Source organism: Rhinatrema bivittatum, chromosome 11, assembly GCF_901001135.1.
Source record: "Rhinatrema bivittatum chromosome 11, aRhiBiv1.1, whole genome shotgun sequence".
Taxonomy (NCBI): Eukaryota; Metazoa; Chordata; class Amphibia; order Gymnophiona; family Rhinatrematidae; genus Rhinatrema; species Rhinatrema bivittatum.
In genome coordinates, this window is record NC_042625.1 from 64,821,323 (window position 1) to 64,847,787 (window position 26,465).

The following is a 26,465-nucleotide window of genomic DNA, read 5'->3' on the forward strand; positions in this document are numbered from 1 at the left end:
TATAGCATTCCAATGCCGTCCATGTCATATGCACAACACAATGCCTGTCCGAAAGAAAGCACAGTTTGTAGGATCATCATTGTAATTAGTGCTACAGTATACGGTTCCGTAAAGTGAGTTGAAACATAAAGGGGCAGATTTTAAAAGCCCTACACGCGCCGAGCCTATTTTGCATAGGCCCGGCGATGCACGCAAGACCCGGGACGCGTGTATGTCCCGGGGCTCTGTGAAAGGGGCGGGGCGGGGGCGGGACTGAGGCCTCCGGCACAGCAGCTGTGCTGGGGGACTGCGCGCTGGCACTTGGCCGGCGTGCGCAACCTATGCCTGTCCAGAGGCAGGCACAACTTATGGAACAAAGGTTGGGGGGGGGGGTTAGGTAGGGGAAGGGAGGGGAAGGTGGAGTAGGGGTGGAAGGAAAGTTCCCTCCTAGGCCATTCCGATTTCAGAGCGGCCTCGGAGGGAACAGGAAAAGCCATCGGGGCTCCCCTAGGGCTCGGCACGCGCAAAGTGCACAAGTGTGCACCCCCCTTGCATGCGCCAACCCTGGGTTTTATAACATGCGTGTGGCTGCACGCGCATGTTATAAAATCAGATGTAGATTTGTGCGCACCAGGTTGCGTGCACAAATCTACGCCCGCACGTAGGTATTAAAATCCGGCCCAAAGTGGCTTACCCTAGATGACACACAGAGAGGCTGATGAAATAAGCCCCTGCGGTAAGAGTGTGCTGAAATTCAGTGCACGGTATTTTAATACAGGCGCTAATAAAATGTAACTTTTGATGCATTAAGCAGATGGAATGTATGGAGGGGTGTGAGTGGGAGACGGTGCAGGGCTGCCTAGGGTGCTACAGTTTTAAGCACCAGTTTGTGTGGCCAGAAGAAAGGATCAGGAGCAGCATGGGCCCTCACCCCAGGAAGAAAGAGGAGGAGGAGGAGGTCCTGTTTGGCTGTGTGGGCTGCAGGTGGAGGCTGCTGCCATTTGTGCATTCCAGAGAGGGAGAAGAGTACTTTAGTGTGTGTAAGAGCATGTCCATGAGCGAGCGTATGCAAACACAAAAATGTACCACAAACCTGAGTTAAAATATGCATTCAGCACAGGCTGATTGCGCATTCTAACTAGGATGATGGAGGGGAGGGGGGGTCTCTCTGATAGAATTTATGCACACAAGATTGCTTTTAGTGCAGAAAATGTTTTGTTTTGGGGTTTTTTTTTGCAGATAAAGCATGTTTTCTCTGCATAAATACTGACTACAGGTCCTGGCACAAGAATTCCATCTTCTACCCATAGACTAACACCAGTGCTAGAAATTTCACTCTACCTCTAACCAGGAGTAAGATTTATAGTGTAAAGAAAACATGAGTGAAACCAGCACCCCTCTCTGCACTGGGTGGAGGGGACAGCTAAAACTTTCATTAGCATGGGATTTCTGCCGGCGCTGGGGAAGTGCACAGAAAAGCAGTAAAAACTGCTTTTCTGTGCACCCTCCGGCTTAATATCATGGCGATATTAAGTTGGAGGCCCCAAAAGTTAAAAAAAGCAAAAAATTAAAAACTTTAAATGGGCCCACAGCTTGAAAACCGGACGTTCAATTTTGCCTGCGTCCGGTTTCCAAACCCGTGGCGGTCAGTGTGTTCGAGAACAGACGCCGGCAAAATTGAGTGTCGGCTGTCAAACCCGCTGACATCCGCCGCTCCTGTCAAAAAGAGGTGCTAGGGACGCGCTAGTGTCCCTAGCGCCTCTTTTTACCACGGACCCTAATTTAAATAAATTAATTTACTGTATCGTGCGCACAGGACACTGGCCTGTGCTCTCGCCCGCTCTCCCGCAAACTTTACTGTATCGGCCTGACAGAGGGAAAACAGAAAAGAATATTTTCTTGGGCCTGGCTGAATAAGGAGTCTGAAGTTAAATGCTGCAGGAGCAGTCAAAATGGCCAGAAAGAGTAGCTCTGCTTGTATAGAAAGGGTAATAAAAGTCAGTAAGAGCTGGACAAGCAAGGGTTTGTCTTCTTTTGGTTTTGCCTTTTTCCCTGTCAGAAAAAAAAAAAAAAGCTGTGTATATGTTTGAACAGGGCATGACCCTTTAAAAAGAAAAGTTTCTGGTGCCCAGAGTGTTTTCTGAAAGAGAGAAAGTGGAAATGCAACAGGGTCTAGCCCTTGAGAGACAAACTCTGCACTGCCGAGTGCTTCCCTGAGGGAAAACAGGAAAAGATGTGCCTGTGAATAAAGGCAAGGCAGCCAAGAAAGCCTCTGCCAGGACCCTGGAAGAACCTGGAAGCTTGGCGCCAAAACTTTGTGAAGAGGCAAAGGTGGTGGCAGCAGCAGCTGGAACAGACCTTTGAGGCCCGGCAGCAAGCCTTTCCGCAGATGAGACAAAGGCCGAGCCAGACCATAAGAGAAGGGCAACGTCAGTTTCAACTGGGGATGCAGAGCCAGAGGGTGTGCAGCAAATGCACTGAAAAGTAATTCCAGACGCAGGTCAATAGCATGCATTAGAAAGTGAAGTGTGCTAAAATTAGCTCACGCCTTTATCTTCCCTTTAGTGCATATTATTCGTGTGCTAAAGCCCTTACTACGGGGTCAGTGTAATAGTGTAAACATGCAGTTTAACCCGCAGCTGTGCAAGCTTTACTGCTAATAGAGCAAGGAGTTTTGCGTGTTGAGCTGTGCGCACGATATTGCTTTGGCCTGTCTGGTGTATAGGTTAGTGCCCTCTCGTGTGTATTCCATGCTATTCATAGTATTAGATATTAACCCCCCTCCCCCCCCATGCAGAGAGGTGCCCTTGCTTACCTGGTGTTTTCTTAGTACTGGAAACGTAATTGCTAGTCCAAGGTTGATAAAGACTCCAGGTTATCTATAGGTAGAAGCCTGTGTCCTGGTGCTGGGACCAGCAGTCAGGATTTTATGCGCAATAAAAAAAAAAGCTTTCTGTGCTGAAAACATTTCTTATGCGCATAAATTATATTTTATACACTGAAAACGTGATTTGGGAACATAAACCCTGTTTTCCACACAGAAGACATGGTTTATGTGCATAAATCATGTTTTTATGCACACTAAGCATTTTCTCTATGCACACTTTTGGGTCCATGTGCATTTTCTAAATGCCAATGAATTAGTTTACTGCATCGAGAGTTAAACATTTTTTTTAGCGTGTACATTAAGAGGCTGTGCACTGAATTTCATTGCACAATTTTAATGCTCACCTTATCATGCTGGTCCCTGCATCAGAGGTAAAGGTAGTGCATTAAATGCTGTGTGCTAAAGTAATCATCTGCCGAGCACAGCTTATTGTATCAGCCCCATGTCTGTCCCGGCACTGATAACACAATCCTGGTTTTAATGGCACTGATGTCAGCTGGACTCTCTCTCAATTAGAGTCTAAATAAAGTTTATTCTTAGACAGACTGAGATGCAACAATAGAGATGTGGAAAGGAGCAGTCTGGATGGCAGCACCTCTCTGCCTGAGTCAGAGCACAGGGCGGGAGAAGGTGAATGTATCAGAATCAATAAGAACTGTCCAGTCCTGAGGTTATAATCAGTGTGGGGTTAAAAAAACAGAACATTCCTTTCCTTGGCCTGGAACTCAGTGTGTGGTTTGCTTAAGGAGAACTGCCCTTTCCTCAGTCTGGGATCAGTGGGGTCTCTTGCAGCATGTGTTGTCATGCATTATTAGTGAATAAGCCCCATTAGAAATAATGGGAAGAGCAGTAAATATCCATCTGCTGCACCTTAGTAAATCGAGCCACATTTGTGCTATGTTAAAAAGTTGTGCTTTCCTCAGGGTGTAGTTTTAAAGGGGAATGACTGCTCTCCTTTAACACCAGAGAGTGATTGCATAGAGGTAAGGCAGGTTTCCTTTTAAGACTGCTTTGCTTGTTGACTGTGGATGGAAATCTTGGTTTGTGTGCATCAACTGTCCTGAGCACTCTAGAAGGGGCCCTGCAAAGTTCCACAGGAAATGGCAGATAAATCACAGCTGGACAGTGGCGGATAGAGCTGAAGAGCAGACAGCAGAAACCAGATGTTTGACGTGAGGGAGATGCAGGAAACGTACTGCACACAGGGTTTCAGGACTGCAATATTCTGTCGCAGCACCCTCCTCGCTCCTCTCTGCTTCCAAAGTCTGTGGACTCCCCCTAAGTACAAGGGTCCTGAGCTAAAGTATCAGAATATATCCTGGCTGCTTTATTTTTAAGGGAAGTAGTTTCTTTGGCAGTTTCTCTTCCCCGATAGATTAGGAGATAAGAGTGACCCTCTCACCTCTAGGGCTGGAGAACTCAGAGGATGGGTACAGAGCCGGGATTTGACAGCTGATTGAAGGAACTGCTTCAGAAATATGAAAACTGGTTTTCTCCAGCATTCACTTCCTTTACAAGCAACCCTAACACATCCTGTGCGTTAATGGTTTCCTTCACAATCTTAATCAGTACCAAATTCAGCCTGCATGCACAGGTGGTTTTATTTGACGCAGACTCTGTGTGGGTGGTTGTAGTTTCCAGCTGCCCTTTCTGGACCTGTGTGGGGAGGGCAGTAATCAGAGTCATTTCTGTGAGTAAAACAGCACTCCCCAGGGCAGAGTCTGGTCTAGGGAGGAAACTACCCGCATTGTTTCCAATGAAAAAAGTACCTGCAATTCCCTGTGGGTATTGTTTCCCAGGACAGTAGTCAAACCAAATCTCCCCATGCTGTTTTGCTTTGATTATTTCTAAGGTAAAAAACACCCACAAGTTTATATATAGTATTTATTTACTCCTTAATGTTGCAAAAATTCCTTATACAATTATCCCACCAATTTTTCACGTAAGCTTGCTCCTGCTTCTTCTGTCTCCCCCAAACTTTTGTATTTCCCTGCTTCCCCCAGCGTCCATCCCCAGTCTTTTATTAATGTCCAAAATACTTGTTCCTAGTGGGGTTCAAATTAAAACATAAAATGCAGTAGAGTATCAACAAAACCCTGAGATAAATGCACAATACATAACATAGCAAGTCTATAAAAACAAAACCACAATGACACGCTATTAAGATAGAATGACAAGCATTAAACCTTAGCAGAGCACCCAGCTTCCTCATCACCACTGTCATCCTGATAGTGTATGTACATTTACGTGGCTACATGTATGTGTATATATATCTTTTTGCACTTAGATTCCACTACATCAAACAGGTCCATATGAGTGGATTACAGTAAGCAAATATACACCGTAATAAAACAAAATATTTAGACAAACATTAACACCCATATATTCTCTTAAAAACAAGTCTTTAATTTTCTGCTAAAATACTCCTCCTACGCCCTTCATCCAAATCATTCGACATGATTGGACCTATCATAGAAAAAACTCTGAGGTCCATATTCAGAAGTTATACATTTAGACGCATAACTCAGACGTTTAAGAGTGCCGGATAAATTTATACGGCTAACATTGCTATCCAGACACTGACTGAATATGGATCTATTTCTAGTATCTCGATAATGATAGTTATGAAAATTAGGTATCTGTAATAAAGATTGGTCCAGAGAGCGGAGAACACGACTATCTGACAAAGTATAACTATATAAACTTCCTTATGCAATAAAATGAAAACCTATCCATCTGTGTGTTCCATACAAATGAAGGCGTCCCATTTCCTCTTATTTTCAGGAATTGTGTTATGAGCTAAAATGTAAATCCATCAGAGAGTGCCCAAAGTCCATGGATTGTGGGCAAGGCATGTTGCCCTGTCTCTGGGAGAAGGACGCATACACTACACACCTGCAGTTTCCAAACCAGGAAAATACCCCCTCAGGGCAGCCATGTAGCAAGAAATGTGCAGTCTGAGTCCTCTGTGCAGGAGAGTGTAAACTCCTTCAGCAGCCTCCAGTGCAGACAAAACATCTGGCAGCCAGCTGCAGAAAAGCCAGCCGTGTCATGCACACTAGCAAAAACCTCCAACCATGCAGTGCGGCCACCACGTTTAAAGGAGAATGATTCCATGAATCCAATCATTGTGCATTGTTCTTTAGTAGGAAAGGGACTATGTCTGTTTCCTTAGCCTGAAAGCGGGGTGTAATATTAAGGGAGAACTGCCATTTCCTCAGATCATTTCTGCCTGTAGCTCTGCTGCTGCTGATGTTTGATCTTTATCTCTGCCCCAGCATAATCCCACTGCTGCCACTCAAACTGTTGGACTAAATTCACTCCTTGCTTATTATGACTCTGGAGGCTTAATATCTTGACGTAGTCATACTGTCATAAACGGGCATATTCAGGACATAACTGGTGTGGTCAAACGTATATTCAGCACAACTGAAAAAACATATTCAGGGTATGCAGCTGCATTAAAGCCTTCCACTTACAGACCATTCCACATTTATGGGCATACATGACTTTTATTCATTTCCTAGAGGAATCAAATGTGAAGATGCATTCCTCTACGTGGAGCTGGAATATCTCTGGAAGATCCTATTACAATCAGATTGCTCTCATTATAGTCAATGGGCACATTTTTATCATAAAAACATAAGATATGCCATAATGAGGCAGACCAAGGGTCTATTAAGCCCAGTATCCTGTCTCAAACAGTGGACAATCCAAGTCACAAGTATCTGGCAAGTACCCAAACATTAAATAGGTCCCATGCTACTAAAGCCAGCAACAAGCATTCCCTATTGATTAATAGCAATTTATGGACTTCTTCTCCAGGAACTTATCCAAACCTTTTTTAAACCCAGCTATGCTAACTGCCTAACCACATCCTCTTGCAACGAATTCCAGAGCTTTATTGTGCGTTGAGTGAAACATAATTTTCTCTAATTTGTTTTAAATATGCTACTTGCTAACTTCATGGAGTGCCCTCTAGTTTAAGTCTTTTCATGATTTTGTAGACCTCCATCATATCCCCCCTCAGCCGTCTCTTCTCCAAGCTGAACAGCCCTAACCCCTTTAGCCTTTTCTCATAAAGGAGCTATTCCATGCCCTTTATCATTTTGGTCGCCCTTCTCTGTACTTTCTCCAGTGCATCGTTTTTGAGATGCGGCGACCAGAATTGCACACCTTATTCAAGGTGTGGTCTAACCATTGAGTGATACAGAGGCATTATGACATCCTCCAATTTATTTGCCATTCCCTTCCTAATAATTCCTAATATTCTGTTTGTGTTTTTGACCGCTGCAGCACACTGAGCCAACGATTTCAATGTATTATCCACTATGATGCCCAGAACTTTTTCCTGGGTGGTAACTCTGAAAATGGAACCTAACATTGTATAGATACAGCATGGGTTATTTTTCCCTATATGCATCACCTTGCACTTGTCCACCTTAAATTTCATCTGCCATAGGGACACCCAATCTTCCAGCCTTGCAAGGTCCACCTTCAATTTATCACAATCTGCCTGTTCCTATATTAAAGAGGCAGTGGTACCCTCAAGTTGTTGGCAGATGGTATGAAAGAAGAGACCTGTTGTATGGTGCCAGAGAGTCTTGTCTATCTCTTGATGTCTTAGGCAGAGGTAATGGCAATGTGGTCAAAGTGAAATGTGGGATTTGACAGACCCTTTTCATGTAGTACATGATTTGGTGCGAGGTACGTGCCTATTATAAAAATGATGTGGCACTGCTGCTCCTCCTGTGCCTGTCTACCAGGAGAAGAGGGGAAGATGATTATTCTTCTTGTGGAACCGCAGGCTGTGCTGCTCCTGAGTGGCCAGGCAAAGGAGGCTAATGTTTTTAGGGTCACTTTGAGCTGCACTGCTCTAACTGCCACTGGGGTGGGGAAGGCAGACAAAGGCATCTTCTTAGCTGGCGGGTGCCCTGCTTTCCCTGCTCTCTACGATTCATCTCGCGATCTGCTGACCGCACTGCTCCAGAAGGCGGGGTTCCTGCTCCGGCCGCCTCTACTGATATTTTTGTTTCAATTCCCCCCCCCCCCCCCCCCCCGACCTCCCCTTTCAAGGATGGCTCTGAGGGGAGGAGAGATAACAAGAACTGGCGTAGCATTTCATTCTCCCCCCCCCCCCCAGCAGCAAACTTCTGGGCTGTATCGGGAGGAGGGGAGGCGGCTTTTCCGCAGCACTGTGTGAGAGCAGTGGCGCTTGAGGATGGATGGCGCCCATGGCCGTGGCCATATCAGCCATATGCTAGCTACGGCTCTGAACTGAGTTAAGGTGTGGATTGGTAGTGGGGAGGGGGCACCTGGTGCCGCACAACCCCAGGCTGGGATGAAATGAATGGGGAGAGGTGTTTAGCACTGACACATACTCTTATGTCTCCTTATTTTCAGTGGCGCACCATGACATGGACAACACTTTTAACTGACACATGCTCAGTAAGAAAAAGTTCACTTACAGTAGACTTAAGTAGTATTTTATTCATTATCAGAAGTAGAAAGATCCTGGTAGCACCCCCCCCCCCCACACACACACACATCCCAGCACCTAGGGGTATTTCCCCTCCCACAGGCCCTTCCCTCAATATGCTATTGAAATAGACCGAGTGCCCTAGGTAGAGGCCCTATAGTGAGTGACTGTGTTAGAAACTGCTCAAGTGGGAAGAGGCAAAAGGTAGTGGTAAGTGGAGTTCTTGCCAAAGGGAAGGACATTACTAGTGGTGTGCTGCAGAGATTGATCCTTGGACCGATTCTTTTCATTTTCATAAGCAATATTGCAGAAGGACTGTCGGGAAAGGATACCAAAATCTTCAACCTGGTAGACACTCATTCTCCTATGGAAAAAAATGAAGAAGGATCTAGGGAAGCTTGAGGAAGGATCTCGAGTTTGTCAGCTAAGATATAATACTAAAAATGCAGTCATGCATTCGGGCTGCAAAAAACCAAGGGAGTGGTGCAGTAATGGGTGAAATTCGTCTAAGCATGAAACGAGAGCAGGATCTGGGGGTGATTCTATCTGATGACTTTAAGGTAGCCAAACAGGTGGATAATGTGATGGCAAAAGCCAGAAAGATGCATGGTAAACGAATGGTCAGCAGAAAAAAATGAAGGTGATATTACTCCTATATTAGTCCCTCATTCGAAATAATGTGTACAATTCTGGAGATTTCACCTTCAAAAGGATATAAACCAGATTAAACCAGTCTATGGTCTTCATTCGAAAGTGTATAGGGACAGATCTAAAAGTGGAAGAAAGGTGGAATATGGGAGAAATGATACAGAAATTAAAATATCAAGGGTGTCAATGCAGAAGAGGTGGACCATTTTCCACAGAAAGGAGGCTCTGGAATAAGGGGTCATGAGATGAAAGTGAAAGTGGGTAGATTCCAGAGTAATCTAAGGAAATATTTCTTTGCAGAAATCATGGTGGATGCATGCAACAACCTCCCAGTAGAAGTACTGGAAACTAGGATATTATCTGAATTCAATAAAGCATGAGACAAGCACAGGGCATCTCTGAGGGAGTGGTAGGATTGTAGAACTGAGCAGCTGGTGTGGATAAGAAGACTTGATAGGTGTATGGTCTTTTTCTGCCATCATGTTTCTTTGAAAGGAGTGAGTAAACTGATTTACAATGACAATCTCTTACTGCGGAAGCTGAAAATGAGCAACAGGAAATGGGTCTCTCCATCCTTACCTGTTGTGTATTTCTTCCAAGCGACCCGGACTGGTCACTGTCAGCAGGGTTTTGACAAAGGATGCACAAGAAGGGAAACTGCTTTGGACACTGGGGGGGTGCTATGCCATCCTTTTGAGTCAGTCTGCAACTCTGCAAGCACAGAAGGCCAAACAGAAAGAGGGATGTCAAAAGCAACCCTTGCCCAGGAACACTGATTTATCCAGCAACCGCCCTAACTGTTGGGAATCAGGATGCTAGGCTCAATGGACCATTGGTCTGAATTAGTATGGTAGTTCTTATATTCTTATGTCTCCTTATTTTCAGTGGCTCACCATGACGTGGACAACACTTTTAACTGTAGCTTTATTGAGCCACCTTCTGTGGTGGAGCTGCCGTCCCCATCCTGGTCCTCACGAGGGTCTTTCTCATCCTTTGATACCACAGATGAGGGACCAGTCTACTGTGTACCACATGAGGGTAAGTGAGAAAAGGAGAGGATCCTATGTGCTCTGTTCCTGAGTGTTGGGGATGGGAAGTCACTGTATAACACTCCAGACTGGGAGCACATTCACATCATTTCATCATCTAGATTCCCAGAATTTGGCTTAGGCTGAGCTTTATCACTAATGTGGGAATCAATACAGTATTTCTTCATCAATCTTATGAGCCATCCAGACATGGAGGTGCCTGAAATGTATAAGATCATTCCAACTATGCCTGCCTGCCATGTTTAGGCAGATGGGACTATATTAAGCATGATCACACTATCAGTCATATGTGCTACAGAGCATCTTTCTATAGTGTCTGAGGAGGCTTCAAGAATCAGTCACATTGCAACTGCCTTGAATCCGGGTAGAGCCCAGACTGCTGCACAAGTCCATAATCAATGAGATTGCTTGGTATTTCCATCCTCCTCTATCTACCCTTTTCCAGTTGCTACAGTTGATAAGATGTCCTTTCCTTCCCCAAATCAGTAAGGATACACACTTCTGCTACCTAGGAACAATAATGCACTTAAAGGTGCATCTATAAGGGATACTCATACTGCTCAATATATTTCTGCATATACAGAATGAGCACATAGATTTTGTTAATATTTTGGATTTATTGAAATGATAAATTAAATGATGAAATCCTATTTCCAGAATAGTATGCATTGATGATGATAATATATTTATAAACATTTGATATTCTGCCTTTTCCTAAAGGTAGGCCCAAGGCAGATTACATAAAGTAACAAACCATTGAATACATAGTAATGGATGCATACAGATAAGATTTACAAATTTGAGGTTGACAGGAAGTAGATTGGAGGGAAGGTACATTAGGTAGGAATAAGGAAGTGGGTGCAATAGATAGGTTGAACAGCAGCAGTGTGAGAGATATAAAGAGCCAGTTAGACAAAGGTAGCTCAGAAGTGGGCGAACCTTATGGGATTTGGAATCAGGAAGACTTAAAATGAGCAGATGCTAGAGGATGAGTCTTTGCTGTGGAGTCTAAGGGAAGGCCTGACTTACAGCCAAGCTTTGTCCTTGTCCTCATCCAGCAGAGGAGGTAGCAAGTTCTCAGACATACTGTTAAAGGCAACTTCCATGTCTTCCTGCTACACCAGTCCAGTCCGAACAGATGGGTTATGTCCCCCTACCAGCAGATGGAGGCAGAGCACACAGATTTCTCTAGTGACATCATCACCACTATGTATAAGTGGTGCAGGACAGTGAGAGCCCAGTATTTTCTGCCTTGAGTAAATGGTACGATGACAGGTGGTGCAGCAGGATTTCTTGGAATTCTATTTTGGGCCAGACTGCTGGTGCACCAGTCTGTGCGAGCCACTACAGGGGTTCCCAGTTGCAGAAAGCATAAGATCAAGCCCTGGAGAAGAAATATTTCTCCTGGTTTGAAAAAAAAAAAAAAAAGGAAGAAAAATTTTAAGAGCCAACATCTCAGCAGGAGTTTAATGTTTTCTTTGCCTTCTGGCAATCTATCAGGATCCTCCTGATTCCCCCTTTCTCCTTCCTCTCCCCCCTACTTGCTTCTCTGTATGTGTTGAAATTATAAAAGAAGAAAAAAAAAAAGTCATAAGTTGAAGCAGCAACACCTTAAGCCATAGGCTTGGGAGTGGTCTAAATGGCCGCCTTTGAGGGGATTCTTTATCTTGGGGCTCCAGTCTCCACCGGAGCTGAGCCAGGGGAAGTGTTTGAAGCTTCTATGGATAAAGCGGGACCTATGGCTGCAGGCAGTCTGTGTTGGCTACATTGCCTCCCTATTCAGCCTGAGTGGTAGTGGGGGAGATTCCCAGGTGAGTGCCACAGCCTCTGGGAGGTTTTCTAAGGTTCCCCTGGATTTAGGACAGCCTGCTGGGCCCAATCCTCTGCCACGTATATCTCTGACAGTGTCCTGTAAAGCTGTGGTTTTGGCAAGAGTGTCAGCCACCTTGAACCATGTTCCTGCACTGCCTTCCAGTTCACAGCTCCAGCAGGGACCCTCTTGTCTCAGCAGGGGTGTCCCCGGTTCCAGCCTCCCCAGGTGTTAGTACATCGAAGGATGATTTTTCCCCAGAGTTTTCAGGTTTTTGCACAAGGCCTTCTGTGTTATTCAGAAGCCTGGTGCAAAAATCTTATTTTTGCATCTGGCATAGTCATTTCTCTGTTTGCTGCCCCAGCTCTGCACAAACATACTCAGGGTTCTCTGGAGCTCCCTTCTCCAGGTGAAGATAAGAATCTAGATGATTTTGAGGACCAAGCAGATTCGGTTAATGGTGCTTCCATGGAGGAAAAGGAGGTGGTCTTTGACAGGGAACATAAGTCCATAATCCATCTCTTTCATTAAGAAGATCCTGTTGCCTTGATTGATCAAGTGTTAATCATGCCTCAGAATAGTGAAGGTTACAATTGTGGAGACCTCTGTATAGGATTCTATTATTAAGGGGAATCATAAGTTCATGAAGGCTTTCCCTCCCTTTTCATTCTGAGGTGGAGGAGCTAGTTTTGATGGACTAGGAGATCCCCAAATCTGGGTTCAAAGGTCACTGCAGAAGCTATATCTTCTTCCCCCAGAGGTAGTTAAGCACTTGTTCCAGGTACCCCATGTGGATGCTCTGGTCATGGCCATTACTAGATGAACTACAATCCCAGTGAAGGGAAGCACTTCTCTTAAGGACCCATAGGATAGAAAGATAGAAAATCCCTTGAAGCACTTGTCTACTTCTTCAGCTCTGGTGGTTCCGATTTTTATCTGTGGGGGCTTTGTGGTCAGAGAGCTCTACTGATTGTTGCAACAGCTGCCAGTAAGTGAGGAGGTGAAGAGGATGGCATCAGTTATGACATTTTTGGCTGTTCTTCTCCAGGTATCTTTTCATTCAGTAGCTTCAGCTGTGGCAGTCAGAAGGCTTTGCTGGCTGTGGAACTGGTCTGTGAGCTCTTGGTCGATTGTTATTTGGAAAGGATCTAGAGCAGCTGGTCAAGAACTTAGGAGATACAAAGTTTCAGAGGTTGCTTATGGATAAACTGCATTCTTTCTTCCATTCCTCCAAAGGTTGAGGGCAGTTCCATGATGCTAGCTGTTACAGGCTGGATAAACAACCTTACTTTTTCAAATGTTCTTAGGCTTCAAGGGGTGGGGTCAATACTTTTGGGGTTTCCGGAAACCGCAATTTTATGCCGTCCCCTCCTTGGCAGCCTGTGGGTTTCTCAATGAAGCTCAGCATGTCCACTTGCTGATTCTTCCTGTGAGCGGCTGCTTGCAGCTGTTTTACCAGGAGTGGACCCATATTACCTTGAAACAGTGGGCGTTGGATCTGGTCCTTCAAGGTTATTCCCTGGAGATCTGTATGCCAGTTCCCGACAACTTTATGGTATCTTTCTGTTCTACTATAAAACAAAAGGTGGTGATCGAGACTGAGTCGTGTCTTCTGTTGCTGAAGGCTTTGGTACCAGTGCCTTTTCCAGAGAGTGGGAGCGGTTGTTACTCCATTTATTCTGTAATGCCCAAGGACAATGGTTCATACTGTCCCATTCTGGACCTCAAGGGGGTGAACTCCAACTTAGGGTTTCTCATTTTTTCAGCATATTAAGCAGATGCTGTTTCGAATTCAAGACTGACCTAAACATAAGTTCTAAGTAAGTGCTGTTCCTCAAGTCCAATGCCATTGTAGCATATCAGCCGGTAGGCATTGTTTAAGAACTCTTATTTGTCCGCTTTCCATGCAGAATCGCACAGACGACTTGCCATCACCTTGAGTTCCCTGAAGAAGGAGTATGACACTCTGAAACACTGTGGTGTCAGAGGAAATACTTCAGGACTGTTCACATTAGTCGTTTTCATGTGTATCAAGATAAGTGCAAGCATTAGTCAGTTTGCATTTAAGATTTAGCCCCGGATGGTGCATATCAGGTGTTGTAGCAACCTATGATTAGATAAGCCCAGTGCTACTCGGGCTTCACAACATAAGCCAACAAGCATTTTGTGGCCATTTATGACGGTTGTGCTTCACACCTCCATAAGAGTTCTTCACATAGCTGGATCTTTATATAGTGATTGTTTCTAATTTTCAGCTTCTCTGGGTTATTATTAGAGTACTACTTTTGACACATATATAACTGCATGACCAGAGAATTGGATCAAAGAAAAGCACTATATGTAATTTACTTGGATTTTAGCAAAGCTTTTGATATGATTCCAAATAGGAGATTAGTAAACAAAATGAAAAGCTTGCGATTGGGCGCCAATGTTGTGGCATGGATTGCAAACTGGTTGGCTGACAGGAGACAGCGTGTAATGGTAAATGGAACCTACTCTGAAGAAAGAACAGTGTTAAGTGGCGTACCACAGAGATCGGTTTTGGGACTGGTTCTATTCAATATCTTTGTGAGCGATATTGCGGAAGGGATAGAAGGTAAAGTTTGTCTATTTGTGGATGATACTAAGATCTGCAACAGAGTGGACACGCCTGAAGGTATAGAGAGAATGAGCAGTGATTTAAAAAAGTTTGAAGGTTGGTTGAGGATTTGGCAGCTGGGATTGAATGCCAAGAAGTGCAGAGTCATGCAACTGGGATGTGATAATCCAAAAGAGCTGTATGAGATGGGAGGTTAAAGACTAATGTGCACAGACTGAGAGAGGGACCTTGGGGTGATAGTGTCTGCTGATCTGAAGGTGGCGAGGAAATGTGACAAGGTGATAGGTAAAGCCAGAAGAATGCTGGGCTGCATAGAGAGAGGAGTAACCAGTAAGAAAAAAGAGGAGGTGAAGCCCTTGTACAGGTCCTTGGGTGAGGCCTCACCTGGAGTACTGTGGTCAGTACTGGAGCCTGTATCTTAAAAAGGATAGAGATAGGATGGAGGTGGTCCAAAGAAGGTGACAAAAATGGTGAGGGGTCAGCATTGGAAGACTTATGAGGAGAGGCTGAAGGATCTGAATATGTACATCCTGGAAGAGTGGAAGTGCAGGGGGGATATGATACAGACCTTCAGATACCTGAAAGGATTTAATGATGCACAAACTTTGAACCTTTTCTGTTGGATAGGAAATACAACTAGGGGTCATGAAATGAAAATGAAAATCCAAGGGGAAAGATACAGAATCAACATAAGGAAATATTTTTTCACAGAGAGAGTGATGGATGCCTGGAATGCCCTTCTGAAAGAGGTGGTGAGGACAAAAACAGTAAATGAATTCAAAAGTGTATGGGATAAAAACTGTGGATTCCTAAAGGCTTGAGAATGATAATGAAGAAAAAGGTACACGGGGGGGGGGGGGGGGTAACCTGCACAGAATAGCAGTTAGTATCCTTAACCAAAAGGCATGAGGGATTACTACCCTTAAACAATTAGCCTTGATTATTTTGCTACAACTGCAACAATGCTCTCCGTTTTGATGGTGGGGTGGTGAAAACAGCCAAGTTGGGCCCTGATTTTTACAGTCTAGGGTACTGATACATTGACATTGGAGGTAAAGCTTCTATGGCCAAGTACAAAAGCAAAGAACGTTCAAGCAGTATTGTCTGAATTGTAATGAAGGCTGCTCACCACACAAAAATGTTGCAGTGATTTTGTCATGGGTGTGGCAGTTGCTTGGTTTTTACTTGTAAGTATTACTATCCTTAACATAAGGCATGGGGGTAAACTGCACAGAACGGTAGCTACTACCTTTAACAGACACATGGGGGTAACCTGCACGGAATGGCAGTTACTTCCCTTGGCGGGCAGTTGGGGGTAACCTGCACGGAGTGGCAGTTGCTGCCATGGGAAGCTTGCTGGGCAGACTGGATGGATCATTTGGTCTTTTTCTGCCGACAATGCTATGTTACTATGTAAAATTATTCGAGCTCATTCTAAAAGAGCATGGTCTGCATCTTGCACGGAAGCTGTGACGGTGTCTCCTGAAGATATTTGTAAGGTTGCTATCTGGTCATTTTTGCATTCTTTTGCCAAGCATTGCAGACTCTGCATCTCTGCTAAAGAGGATGTAGCTTAAGTTGCTGCTGATCTCAAGGCGGCTCTTACTTCTTCCCTCCCTCGGTAGTGGGGCTTTGGTATTTTCTACTTGTTTGGACTGGACTGGTGTAGAAGGAAGACAGGGAAGGAGAAATTTTTCCTGCTAATTTTCTTTCCATTAATCCTGCCACACCAGTCCAGGACATCCCCTACCCCGGGAAGCTAGGCCTCTTTTATTGGGTCGTGCAGAATGAGTTCACTGTTCTGCTATGTTTATATTTCCAGACATTTCAGTACATCTTCCTATGTGATGCTTTGATCCCATCCTGTTATTCCCTTGTTTATATCTGGAATCACGAGGATTTCCTGTTTTTGTTTTCACGCTCTGTGGTTTTATTGATGTTATCTCATGTATTTTTGTCTGTTGTAGTACTTTCACCTCTTTGCCATAGGAATGCTGGGTTCTCACTGTGCTGCACCACCTATACATAGTGGTATGATGTTACTAGAGTAATCAGTTTGCTCTGCCTCCATCTGCTGGTAGGGGGACATAACCCACCTGTTTGGACTGGACTGGTGTACAGGAACTAATGGAAAGAAAATTAACAGGTAAACATTTCTTTTTATTCTATATTTTAAGAGCAGAACAGCTGAACTAATGAAGTCTCATACATATTAGTCTATCTGAAGCCAGTGGAGGTTAGGGTTTGAAGATCCCTTGTGGGGGTGTAGAACTACAGATGTTTATTATTATTATTATTATTATTATTGTTATATAGAGAATGCTGCAGTGATGTACAAGATAAAACACATGTTAGAAAGTCCCTTCCAAAACCTATTCAGAGCACTGTGAAGCTGCATAATTTAGAAAAGTATGATAGGAAGTCTCTAGATTTCTCAGCTCCATGTTATAATTGCAAGGCCATTTTTCCAGTCCCTTAGTTGTGGTTTTCCATTGATTGGAAGCATGAGTTCCAAAAACATTGGTAGTTGAAGTCAATAATAATAAAAAAAAAAACTGTAAATGTATCAATGTATGATTTTTACTAAAGGGATTATCTGAGGTCCTACTGCCATAATGCATGACTTATTGGCTAGACTCTGTCCTTAGATCCTCCCTTCATGGATCAATTTGCTTTCTTTGCCTAATGTCCTATGGATGTCATATAGCCTCTCTTTCAACTCTTCCTACAGAGTCGGTATCTGAAAGGGATAAAGAGAAAGGGACCCCCAGTCTGGTTGGAAAGGTTGCCCCGCCAATCAGTGAGGAGGAAGCTGGTGAGTACACCTTCTTGAAGGAAATGGAGGCCACCAAAGCCTTCCATGCGGACACCAGTGAAATGCCATTGCTGAAGTCTTCTGACAGTGAGAGGTCCTCCTGCGGCTCAGGATCTACCGGAGGCGCCCTTTATGCCAAGATTGCCCGTCTGTCCAAGCAGTCCAAGGATGAGGATGAAAGTACAGTGGATATCAAAAGTGCCACCATTGGTGGTAAACCCCCCTCCCCTGAAAGAACCAAGCCGCCTCCCCCCGACCCATCCACAAAGCCCAAAGTTTCCTGGATTCATGGCAAATACAACCCAAACCAGACCAATTCCTTACCTTGCATTAGCAGGTCCCCTGACAAAGCAGTGACCCAATCAGATTCCACAGAGCACAGTCAGGGACAAGCTAAGGAGTCTAACAGAAAGACGACTCCCAGCAATATATCTGCTTCTCCCCAGACTAAAACTGAGGACAGTGTAATTCTGAGAAGTAAAGACAAAGGGCGGAAGCATCACAAAGATCTGATCTTCAGCGAGGCAAAAGGCTCTGAAGAACTACAGGCCCCCATCAGATCCAAACCCAGGACCAAAACCAGCCAGGACCAACTGGAACATATCAATGGAGCAGTGCAAAACGTCCTGAAGAAAATTGGAAACTTCCACGTTTGAAAAAATAGGAGGAGAAGCCAAAGAAGCCCCTAAAAGCCCAAACCATAGTAAATCTCGGTCTGAGGTGGTTCATCCTCATTTGTCATCTGAGGCAGCCACTTTGCTTGCTGCCCAGCTGAAAGAAAAGACACAGAGCCTGAATAGGAGTGAGGGTGGCACAAAACAGAATGGAGTGGGGCCTCTGCAGCCCCAGAAAGAGAAGCCCACCCCTCCTCAGAAGGCCAAGCGTACCGTGACTAATGCCAACCAGAAATCAAGTAAGCCTGTTCTGCCCACAACTACCAGTCTACAGAAGATAATCAGTCCTGTATCGGAAACTGCTTCCAATGAAGACAAGAGCGTGGAGAAACAGAATTCAAACAGCAGCCAGGAGCAGGCTCCAACTGCCAAGCAGGACCCGAGTGAGCCAACAGTAAAAAAAACACCCATTAAGAAACCACCACGAAAGAAAAGCAGAGAAGCCACCTTGGACTCTGAGGCTAAGAACCAAGTGAAAATGGCCATCATGCCACCCCAAACAGTAAAGTAATGAATGTGGCTTCAGATGGTGGTCAAGTCCAAAGGGGCATTAACTAAGACACGTCCATTGATTTGTACAAAGAGAAGACTGAGTTTAACAGAGGAGAGAGATTTTGTTCTTTGTCAACTGTGAACCAAAATACAGATAAAAGTACCAGTCAAAAGTATTGAAGGTGCCAGCCGAACTAGGGGAAATTGTTCTGGATAAACCTAAATCCACGAGACTGTTGACTGCACTGTCCTTACATGCAGGTTTTTATGGCAATGAGAGATAAGACTCTTTCCATGCAATGGGACCTCTTTCAACCCACCTCCCTTACAATAACTTCTCTTAAGGTTTCTGACTGTTCGTATTTAATATATCATTTATATGGGACATTTTTTTTTTAACTTATATAAACAAATTTTTTTTGGTACTTTTTGAAGTGGAAATGAAGACTTGAAGGTTTTACTGGACATTGCAGGCCTCTTGAGCCTTTGGTCTGAGTGTAAGGATTGAGGTACAGTGCTTTAGAGTGTATGTAATTGTGTTTTGTGGTTGAGGCTCCAAGCAGTATTCTTGTGTGAAGAACAGTGCTGATTGATCTGACCTTTGTCCTCATGAGCTATTTGTCCATTCCTGGATTCAGAAGGTCACACTAGTATTTTCAGTAAAACTGGGACAATTTGATCACATTTATGCTCTGACCAGCCAGAAAGTCAGTCCATGTCTGTGGTAAGCCAAGACACAATCAGCATTTCTACCCACCGTGACCCTCATCAGAGTCCAGTGTTGGGAAGCATGGGGTTTGCTACCTTTTATTTCAATACATTCTTGACCTTCAATATAGGGCTCGGTTAGAAAACCAGTACTGGACCAACATTTCATGATGACTTGGAGTTCAGCATTGAAAGAAGTCAACTTTTGTAACAGTATTATAAATGCATAAGCAGTGCTTATTTTAATATAAATACCTTTTTTTTTTACTCTGGTATAACATGTAATAACGAGTATGTTAGCTTTTTATTTTGGGGGATTCCAAGTCCATTATATCTAATTTCCATTGGCTAATGACAGTGAAAGACTAAGACTAGGTGTATGTGTATTTGCTAGATAAAAATAATTGTACTGAGGCCACAACAACAAAAAATGTAATCCCCCACATTAGCCCTTTCTCAGTCAATTTGTAAGCAAGAGTGTGCCAACCACTATAGAAACCTGAAGCCTGATTTCCCCAAGGGTACACTGCTGACTTTTAAAAAGTTGAGTGTTCTACAGGCGATCTGGGGGTCTGCTGCTGGGAAAACCTCATTCAGCAGAGACAGCTAATGAGGTGCACATTTCCCTGCAAATATTAGCAGTCTGCGGGCAGCTGCATATAAAGCAGCAGAGTTTTCTGGGGATATGAGGGGTGTTTGCAGTCTCCAGCCCCCACCAACCCAGTCATCACAATCTCCAGCTTTGGGGTGCTCCACAAGATAGTTTCAATGGAGTTGTCCAATGCCACAACCACGTGTGCAGCTGTCTTGTGGCCCTCTAGTGGGATCAATACAGTGAAAACCTGGACTCGACTTTAGCACCAAACACCAAGTTTGCAGAAAATGTTGTATATAAAACTTGGTGTTCTACTCTACAGTTTTGGCTGAAAGAACTAATGATCAGTTTTACATTTTTTTTGGTTGTGGGCTGAAAAGTGTTACTTCCTCAGCTGTGCCAGTAACTATTACTGGCAATGTGACTTGAATCAAGGAGGTTTGACACCTTCTCAAGCAAAAGCCCCATGAGCTTGTGTGTATCCCATTTCTCTGATAGCCCAGGAGAGCTCTTTTACATGAGCTATTGACATTACTTGCGGAAGACAAATGCGAAAAGACATAGGGAGACAGAAAAATGTAAAATAAGTGGTCACATCTGAAGAAGTGAGCCATTTCGTCTCCAAAGCGCAAATACTGGAGCATCTTTGGATAATTCTTATGTTGATCCAATAAAAGACATTATACCCTGCAAAGAATCTAAAGTAGAAAAAAAAGTATTAGGCTTATAGATCCACGTTCATGGAAAATAATGCGTTTAAAGCAACAGTGCTTTCTCAAGACCTGGCCAAAAAGAGGTAGGTGAAATATTTTAGCTGATCCTCAGAGGTTTTGCTTCTTAGTATTTTTAAATTTTAAATTTTAGTGTGCTTTTCTTTTACTGGTCAGTCCCACAAATGACTTGCCAATCATGTGCATACCTTTTGAAAATGTAAGTTACATGCATTGATTTATGCCTGGACACCTTTTCATGTGGCCAAATTTATGCATGTTCTGAATTTACACATGTAATTATATATAACTCAAAATCCCGTTAAATGTATTCATCCAATCTACATGCATAAGTTCTTATATTGCATGTGTAGGTCCCGACTAAGGAGGTAATTTTCAAAGGAGTTACATGTGTAAACGTAACATAATATTGTAGCAATTTTCAAAATCCATTTACGTGCTTAAAGGTGAATTTTCAAAAGTTGCACACATAAAAAATAGCACTTACTCATATAAAACAGCATATACAGTACAAGTATATGCTATTTTAGAAACCTCAGCATACGTGTGCAAATCAGGGTCCACGAGTAAATTTGCATGTATAAAAAAGGGGCGGGCCAGGGCATTTCTAGGGAGGGCCAACATTTACATGAGTAAGTTGCCATTTTAGAAGCAATTACGCGTGTAAATTTTGGCACCTTAATTGCGTATATTTACTCCTGCTCAATATCTGGAGTAAGCGATCGTTAACATCTTAAAAATGAAGAACTGATGGGATGAGGGGTTTGGGTAAAATGGGGGGGGGGGGTGTCTTCAGAATGAAGAGACAGGAGAGTCTTCATGAATTGCAGGGACTGGGCGAACTGGTAGACTAATTGGTAAAACTGGTTAGTTCATTGCCATGCACTCGTCAGAAAATCCCTGACTTAAGTTTGTAAAAGCCAACTTACAAGGGGTAGATGTATCTAAATAACGCATGTAAAATCTACTCATGTATCCCTTTAAAATTTGAAGTAAAAATATGTGGGGTACATCATTTGCGCACACTTAGTCGGGTAAATTCTACTTTTTCAGCTAAGTGGCACCTTTGCTGTTATTTAGACGGACAAATTTGAATTTATTCAGCTAAGCAATGCCATTTATCTGGCTAAAATCCAATTTATCCATCAAAGCAGTGGCAGAGGCTACTAAGCTGAACAACTCTGAAAAGCACTACTTGTCCATCTAAGTAGTGCTTTTCGGACTTATCAAGCTATGTAAGATAGCCAGATAAGTCTTAAAAAAGTGCATCGTAGTCGGATAAGTCTTACAATGCTACTTACTGGCTAAGTCAGATAGCTGGAAATTAGCGCTTTAGACTTATCTGGCTATCTGACGTAGCATTTTACGACCTATCTGGCTAAACAGCATTTTTTTTTTAAGACTTATCTGGCTATCTTAGATAGCCAGATAAGTCTGAAAAGCGCTACTTAAACAGACAAGTAGTGCTTTTCAGAACTTATCCAGATAAGCGATGCTACTTATCCAGATAAGTCTGAACTTGGCACAGCTTGCGGTCTTTACATACATGCATATAACCTACGCATATCGTTTGCGTGTAAGTTATAAAATACTGTAGCAGCTTTGTGTGCCCCCATGTACGTGCATACATGGGTATGCCCAAGCAGATATGAAAGTTATCCTCTTAAACTGCACTTACGCGTGTAAAACTTATTGACAATACAATGGCATATATTGTAGCAAATTTCAAAAGCTCACATCTGTAAAGTGCATTTACACATAACCCCCCTTTCCCCCCAGTTTTAAGTGCGTAAATCCTTTTGAAAATTACCCCTAAGCTTTTAAAATTACTCCTTTTTGTACAAGATGCCATGTAACTATTGCAAAACTGCTAATTGCAAATTATGAGTTAGCATGATTATTTTAGTTTCTTGAATCTGAGGTTTTTTTTTGCTTTTATCAGCAGGAAAGTTTTGAAAACACAAGGACCGGTCTCTAACCCCCTTGACATGGAGTTAATTGGCAGCCATTACAGTGCCAAAATTCTGTGTCTGTGCCATCATATGCTACATTCATTCCATGCCAGTATATCCTGGGCCTGATCCTCAAGATGACATGAGACCAACACTCGGGTTTATTTTTGAAAAGCACTCAGGGGATCATATTCAGTAAACTATCTAGAGGAGAAGTTATCCGGTTAAAGTTAGCTGGATAACATGCCCTTTATATTCAGCAGGATAAATATACTAGCCTAGAGTTATGTTTCCAACAGTGGCCAATCCAGGATATAAGTACATGGCAAGTACCAAAACACTACGTAGATTCCATTCTAGTAATAGCAGTTGCTATTTTCTAAGTCAACTTGATTAATAGCAGGTAATGGACTTCTCCTCCAAGAACGTATCCATCGGTACATCAGCCTTATCCAAAGCTATTTAAAACAGGAAGTGATGTCACTGTCAGGTTTTAATACCTGTTTTGGAACATAATACAATACATCTATTGCATGAGCAGATGCAGAGTTACTAAGTGATATACAATAAGTCAACCATATCTCACAAATCAATAAATTAAAAAAAAATGAAAACCTTTATTGGACCCAAGATACATAGGGAGGGCAATTTTCAGTGGCAGTTTGTAATCTCGAGGAGCTGCAAGGGAAAGTCCCTGCTGGTCCCTTGGGGAGGTTTTTCCTGAACGTTTTGTAAATACAAAGTGTGCAGGGAAAAGGAGGAGGAAGCAGGCTCAGGGCTTTCAAATTGAAACATAGAAACATGATGATAGATAAAGACACATAGTCTGTCTAGTCTGCCCATCCACAACTAATTCAGCTTTACAATTCCTATCACAGTCTCAGCGATCCCCTATGTTTATCCCATGCTGCCTTAAATTTAGGAACTGTTATTGTCTCCAGCACTTCCAAAGAGAGGCTGTTCCATGCATCCACTACCCTATCTATAAAGAAATATTTGCTTAGATTAGTCCTAAGGCCACCTCATTCCATAACCCCTCATTCTAGAGCCTCCTTTCCATTGAAAGAGACTTGCCTCCTATACTTGGAAACCTTGGATGTATTTAAATGTCTCTATCATATCTCCCTTATCTCGCCATTCCTCTAGGGTATACATGTTTAGATCTCTAACTCTGTTCCCTTATGTTTTAGAATGAAGACCACTGACCATTTTAGCAGCCACCTTCTGGACCAACTCCAAGTGCGAAAAGCAGAATATAAATCATATATATACTTTTCAAGGTGCCATCTCCAGAAATGTACAAAGTATTCCAAATGAGGTCTCACCAGGGACCTACACAGGAGCAATATCACCTCCCTTTTTCTGCTGACCATTCCTCTCCCTATGCAGCCAAGCATCTTTCTGCCTTTTGCCATTGCTTTATCTACCTATTTGGTCACCTTAAGGTCATCAAATAAGATCACCTCTAGATTCTGTTCTTCTTTCATGCATTTTTTAGCATTAACTCTTAGCTGCCAGACCATAGACCATTCCTTGAGTTTCGTTAAATCCCTTCTCATATTTTCCACATCTTCCTGGCTGTCTACCCTATTGCAGATTTTGGTATCACTGGCAAAAAAAACAAACCTTTCTTGAGAATGTTTCCGCAATGTTGCTGATGAAAATGTTGAAAAGAACCGGCCCAAGTATACTTGAGGCATACCACTAGTAATACCTGCCTCCTCAGAGTGAACTCCAGATACCACTACCTTTTGTCACCTCCCAATCAACCATTTTCTAATACAGTCAGTCACTTTAGGGCCTATACCAAGGTGCTCAGTTTATTTACAAATGTGGAACTATGTCAAAGTCCTTACTGAAATCCAAATTGCATCTGCTGCTCTCCCCTGATCCAACTCTGTCGTCACTCAGTCAAAGAAATTGATCAAATAAATTAGTCTATTGAGACTTCTCTGGTTAAACCATGCTGCCTCAGATCTTGCAATCCTTTGGATTTCAGAAACTGTACTGTTTTAACAGTGATTCCATTACTTTGCTCCTCACAGGGGGTCAGACTAACCAGCCAGTATTTCAGCCTCCTTCTTGCTTCCACTTTTGTGAAGAGGAACCACATCTGCCCATCGCCTTGATCCTTGGAATGACAGTTGAAAAATAATTTTAAACAAATCTCCAGTCTTCTGGAACTACTCCTGCCACTAAAAAAGTATTGAAAAGGTCAGCCAGCAGAGCTGCCAGAACTTTTCAAAGTTCCCTTAATATCCTTGGATGTATCCCATCTGGCCCTCTCGCTTTTTCTACTTTAAGTTTAGTTAGCTCCTCACGAACACATTTTTCTGAAAATCAATTGAAGTTTACCTCACTGCCAATCTTATTTGTGTTTGCTTTATGTGGTCCTGCTCCAGGCCCTTCCACAGTGAACACCGAACAGAAATATTTGTTAGCAATTTCACTTTTTCCTCCTCACTTTCTACATATTTCTCTCCTTCACCTCTTAAGTCTCCCAATGCTTCTTTACACTTCTTTAATCACTAACATATCTATAAATTATCATGTCCCTCTGTTTTACTAATTTTCAATTTTTTCTTCCATTTGAATCTTTGCATTCCTAACTACTTTTCCAGACATGGTCACCTGTCTTACTTTTTCTGTGATCTCTTAATTTCTGAATGCTAACCTTTTTACCCTCACCTTTTCAGCTACTTATTTAAAAAGCCATGGGCGCCTTGTTTTCCCTCTTCCCTTTATTTACTTTTCTAACAAAATGATCAGTTGCGCTTATAATTTCTTCTTTTAGTCTTGCCCACTGCCCTTCTACTTCCCCTAGATTTTCCCATCCTTGAAGTACTCCCCCCATTTTAACAAAGTTAGTTTTTCTGTAGTCTAGCATTCTTGCCTTTGAATGAACCTTTTGTCTTCTGCGCTCTAATATTGAACCACACCATTTGGTGATCACTGGAGCTCAAATGATTGTCCACTACAACATCTGAAACACTGTCCCCATTGGTAATCACCAGATCCAGTTTTGCACCCTCCCATGTGGGTTCTGTTATCAGTTGACAGAACCATTCTCCCGTTCTCCTTGCAGAGAGTCCAGGAACTCCCTGCTTCTAGAAGACTCCACGGCTGGAATACCCCAATCAACATCTGCCAGATAGAAATCTCCTAACAGCACTTCCCCTTTCATAGTAATTTAGTAAATATCCTACTATAAATCTCTATCCATTTCTTGCCTATGAAGGAGGTCTGTATAATCACACCAATTTAAACAGATGTTCCATCCCTTCTTTACAGATTAACTCATAATGCCTCCTCCTTACTTCGTAAATGAAATCCCTGCACATTCTTCTGCCAACCTGCACTACCAGTGCCACCTCTTTTCCTCACCGAGGGTCCAGCAATTTTCAAAAGGATTTTTCTGCCGGTAAACATCCATTTATCCACAGAAATCCCTTTGAATATTGCCCCCTATGTGTGTGTGTGTGTGTGTGTGTACACACACACACAGGTAAATGCCTGTTCAATCTGAGAAAATACATTGCACATACACCATCCAGAGCAGTGACATGACTTCCTGTTGTAAAATTCCACAAAATAGTAATTCTCCTAAACTAGCTTGGAAACCTTGCACAGAGAGATCTCTGGACTGCTCCCATGCTTATGTGACCTATCATCTCATTTTAAAAAATATGTTTGTGGATTCTCAGGCCATAAGGGACACACAAAGCTCACCAATGACCCCTTTATTCTATGCTCAAACTATTCTGATATAGTGCGAAAAACTACAAACAAGTGGACTGACCTGTTAATGTTCTGCCATTTTATTCTCAAGCAGATTGTCTGACTGTGGATTCCACATGATGCAAGTGCCATGAAGTTATTGCCTAAGTTTAATCTTGTTTTGTTTTAGTTTCAAGTTATTTCTCTTTTTGTTTCTATCATGTTTTTGTTTTAGTTTTGTGTGTACTTTGATGATCTATTGTATGGAGAGTGAAGTAGAAAGGGGGATACTTTCTCAATGATCGACCTCCAGCTCTTCCTTTCTCTGGA

General features: G+C 43.0%; 1 protein-coding gene across 1 annotated transcript in view; it reads left to right on the forward strand.

Annotated features, from left to right (window-relative positions):
• Positions 1–24,741, forward strand: part of SCARF2 (scavenger receptor class F member 2) — a 187,677-nt gene extending 162,936 nt beyond the window's left edge. Inside the window, 3 exon segments of the mRNA XM_029619839.1 lie at positions 9,879–10,031; positions 17,183–17,916; positions 17,918–24,741. Of these exon segments, the coding sequence (XP_029475699.1) occupies positions 9,879–10,031; positions 17,183–17,916; positions 17,918–18,451 (1,421 nt within the window). The 3' untranslated portion in view covers positions 18,452–24,741.
• The last annotated feature ends 1,724 nt before the right edge of the window (positions 24,742–26,465 follow it).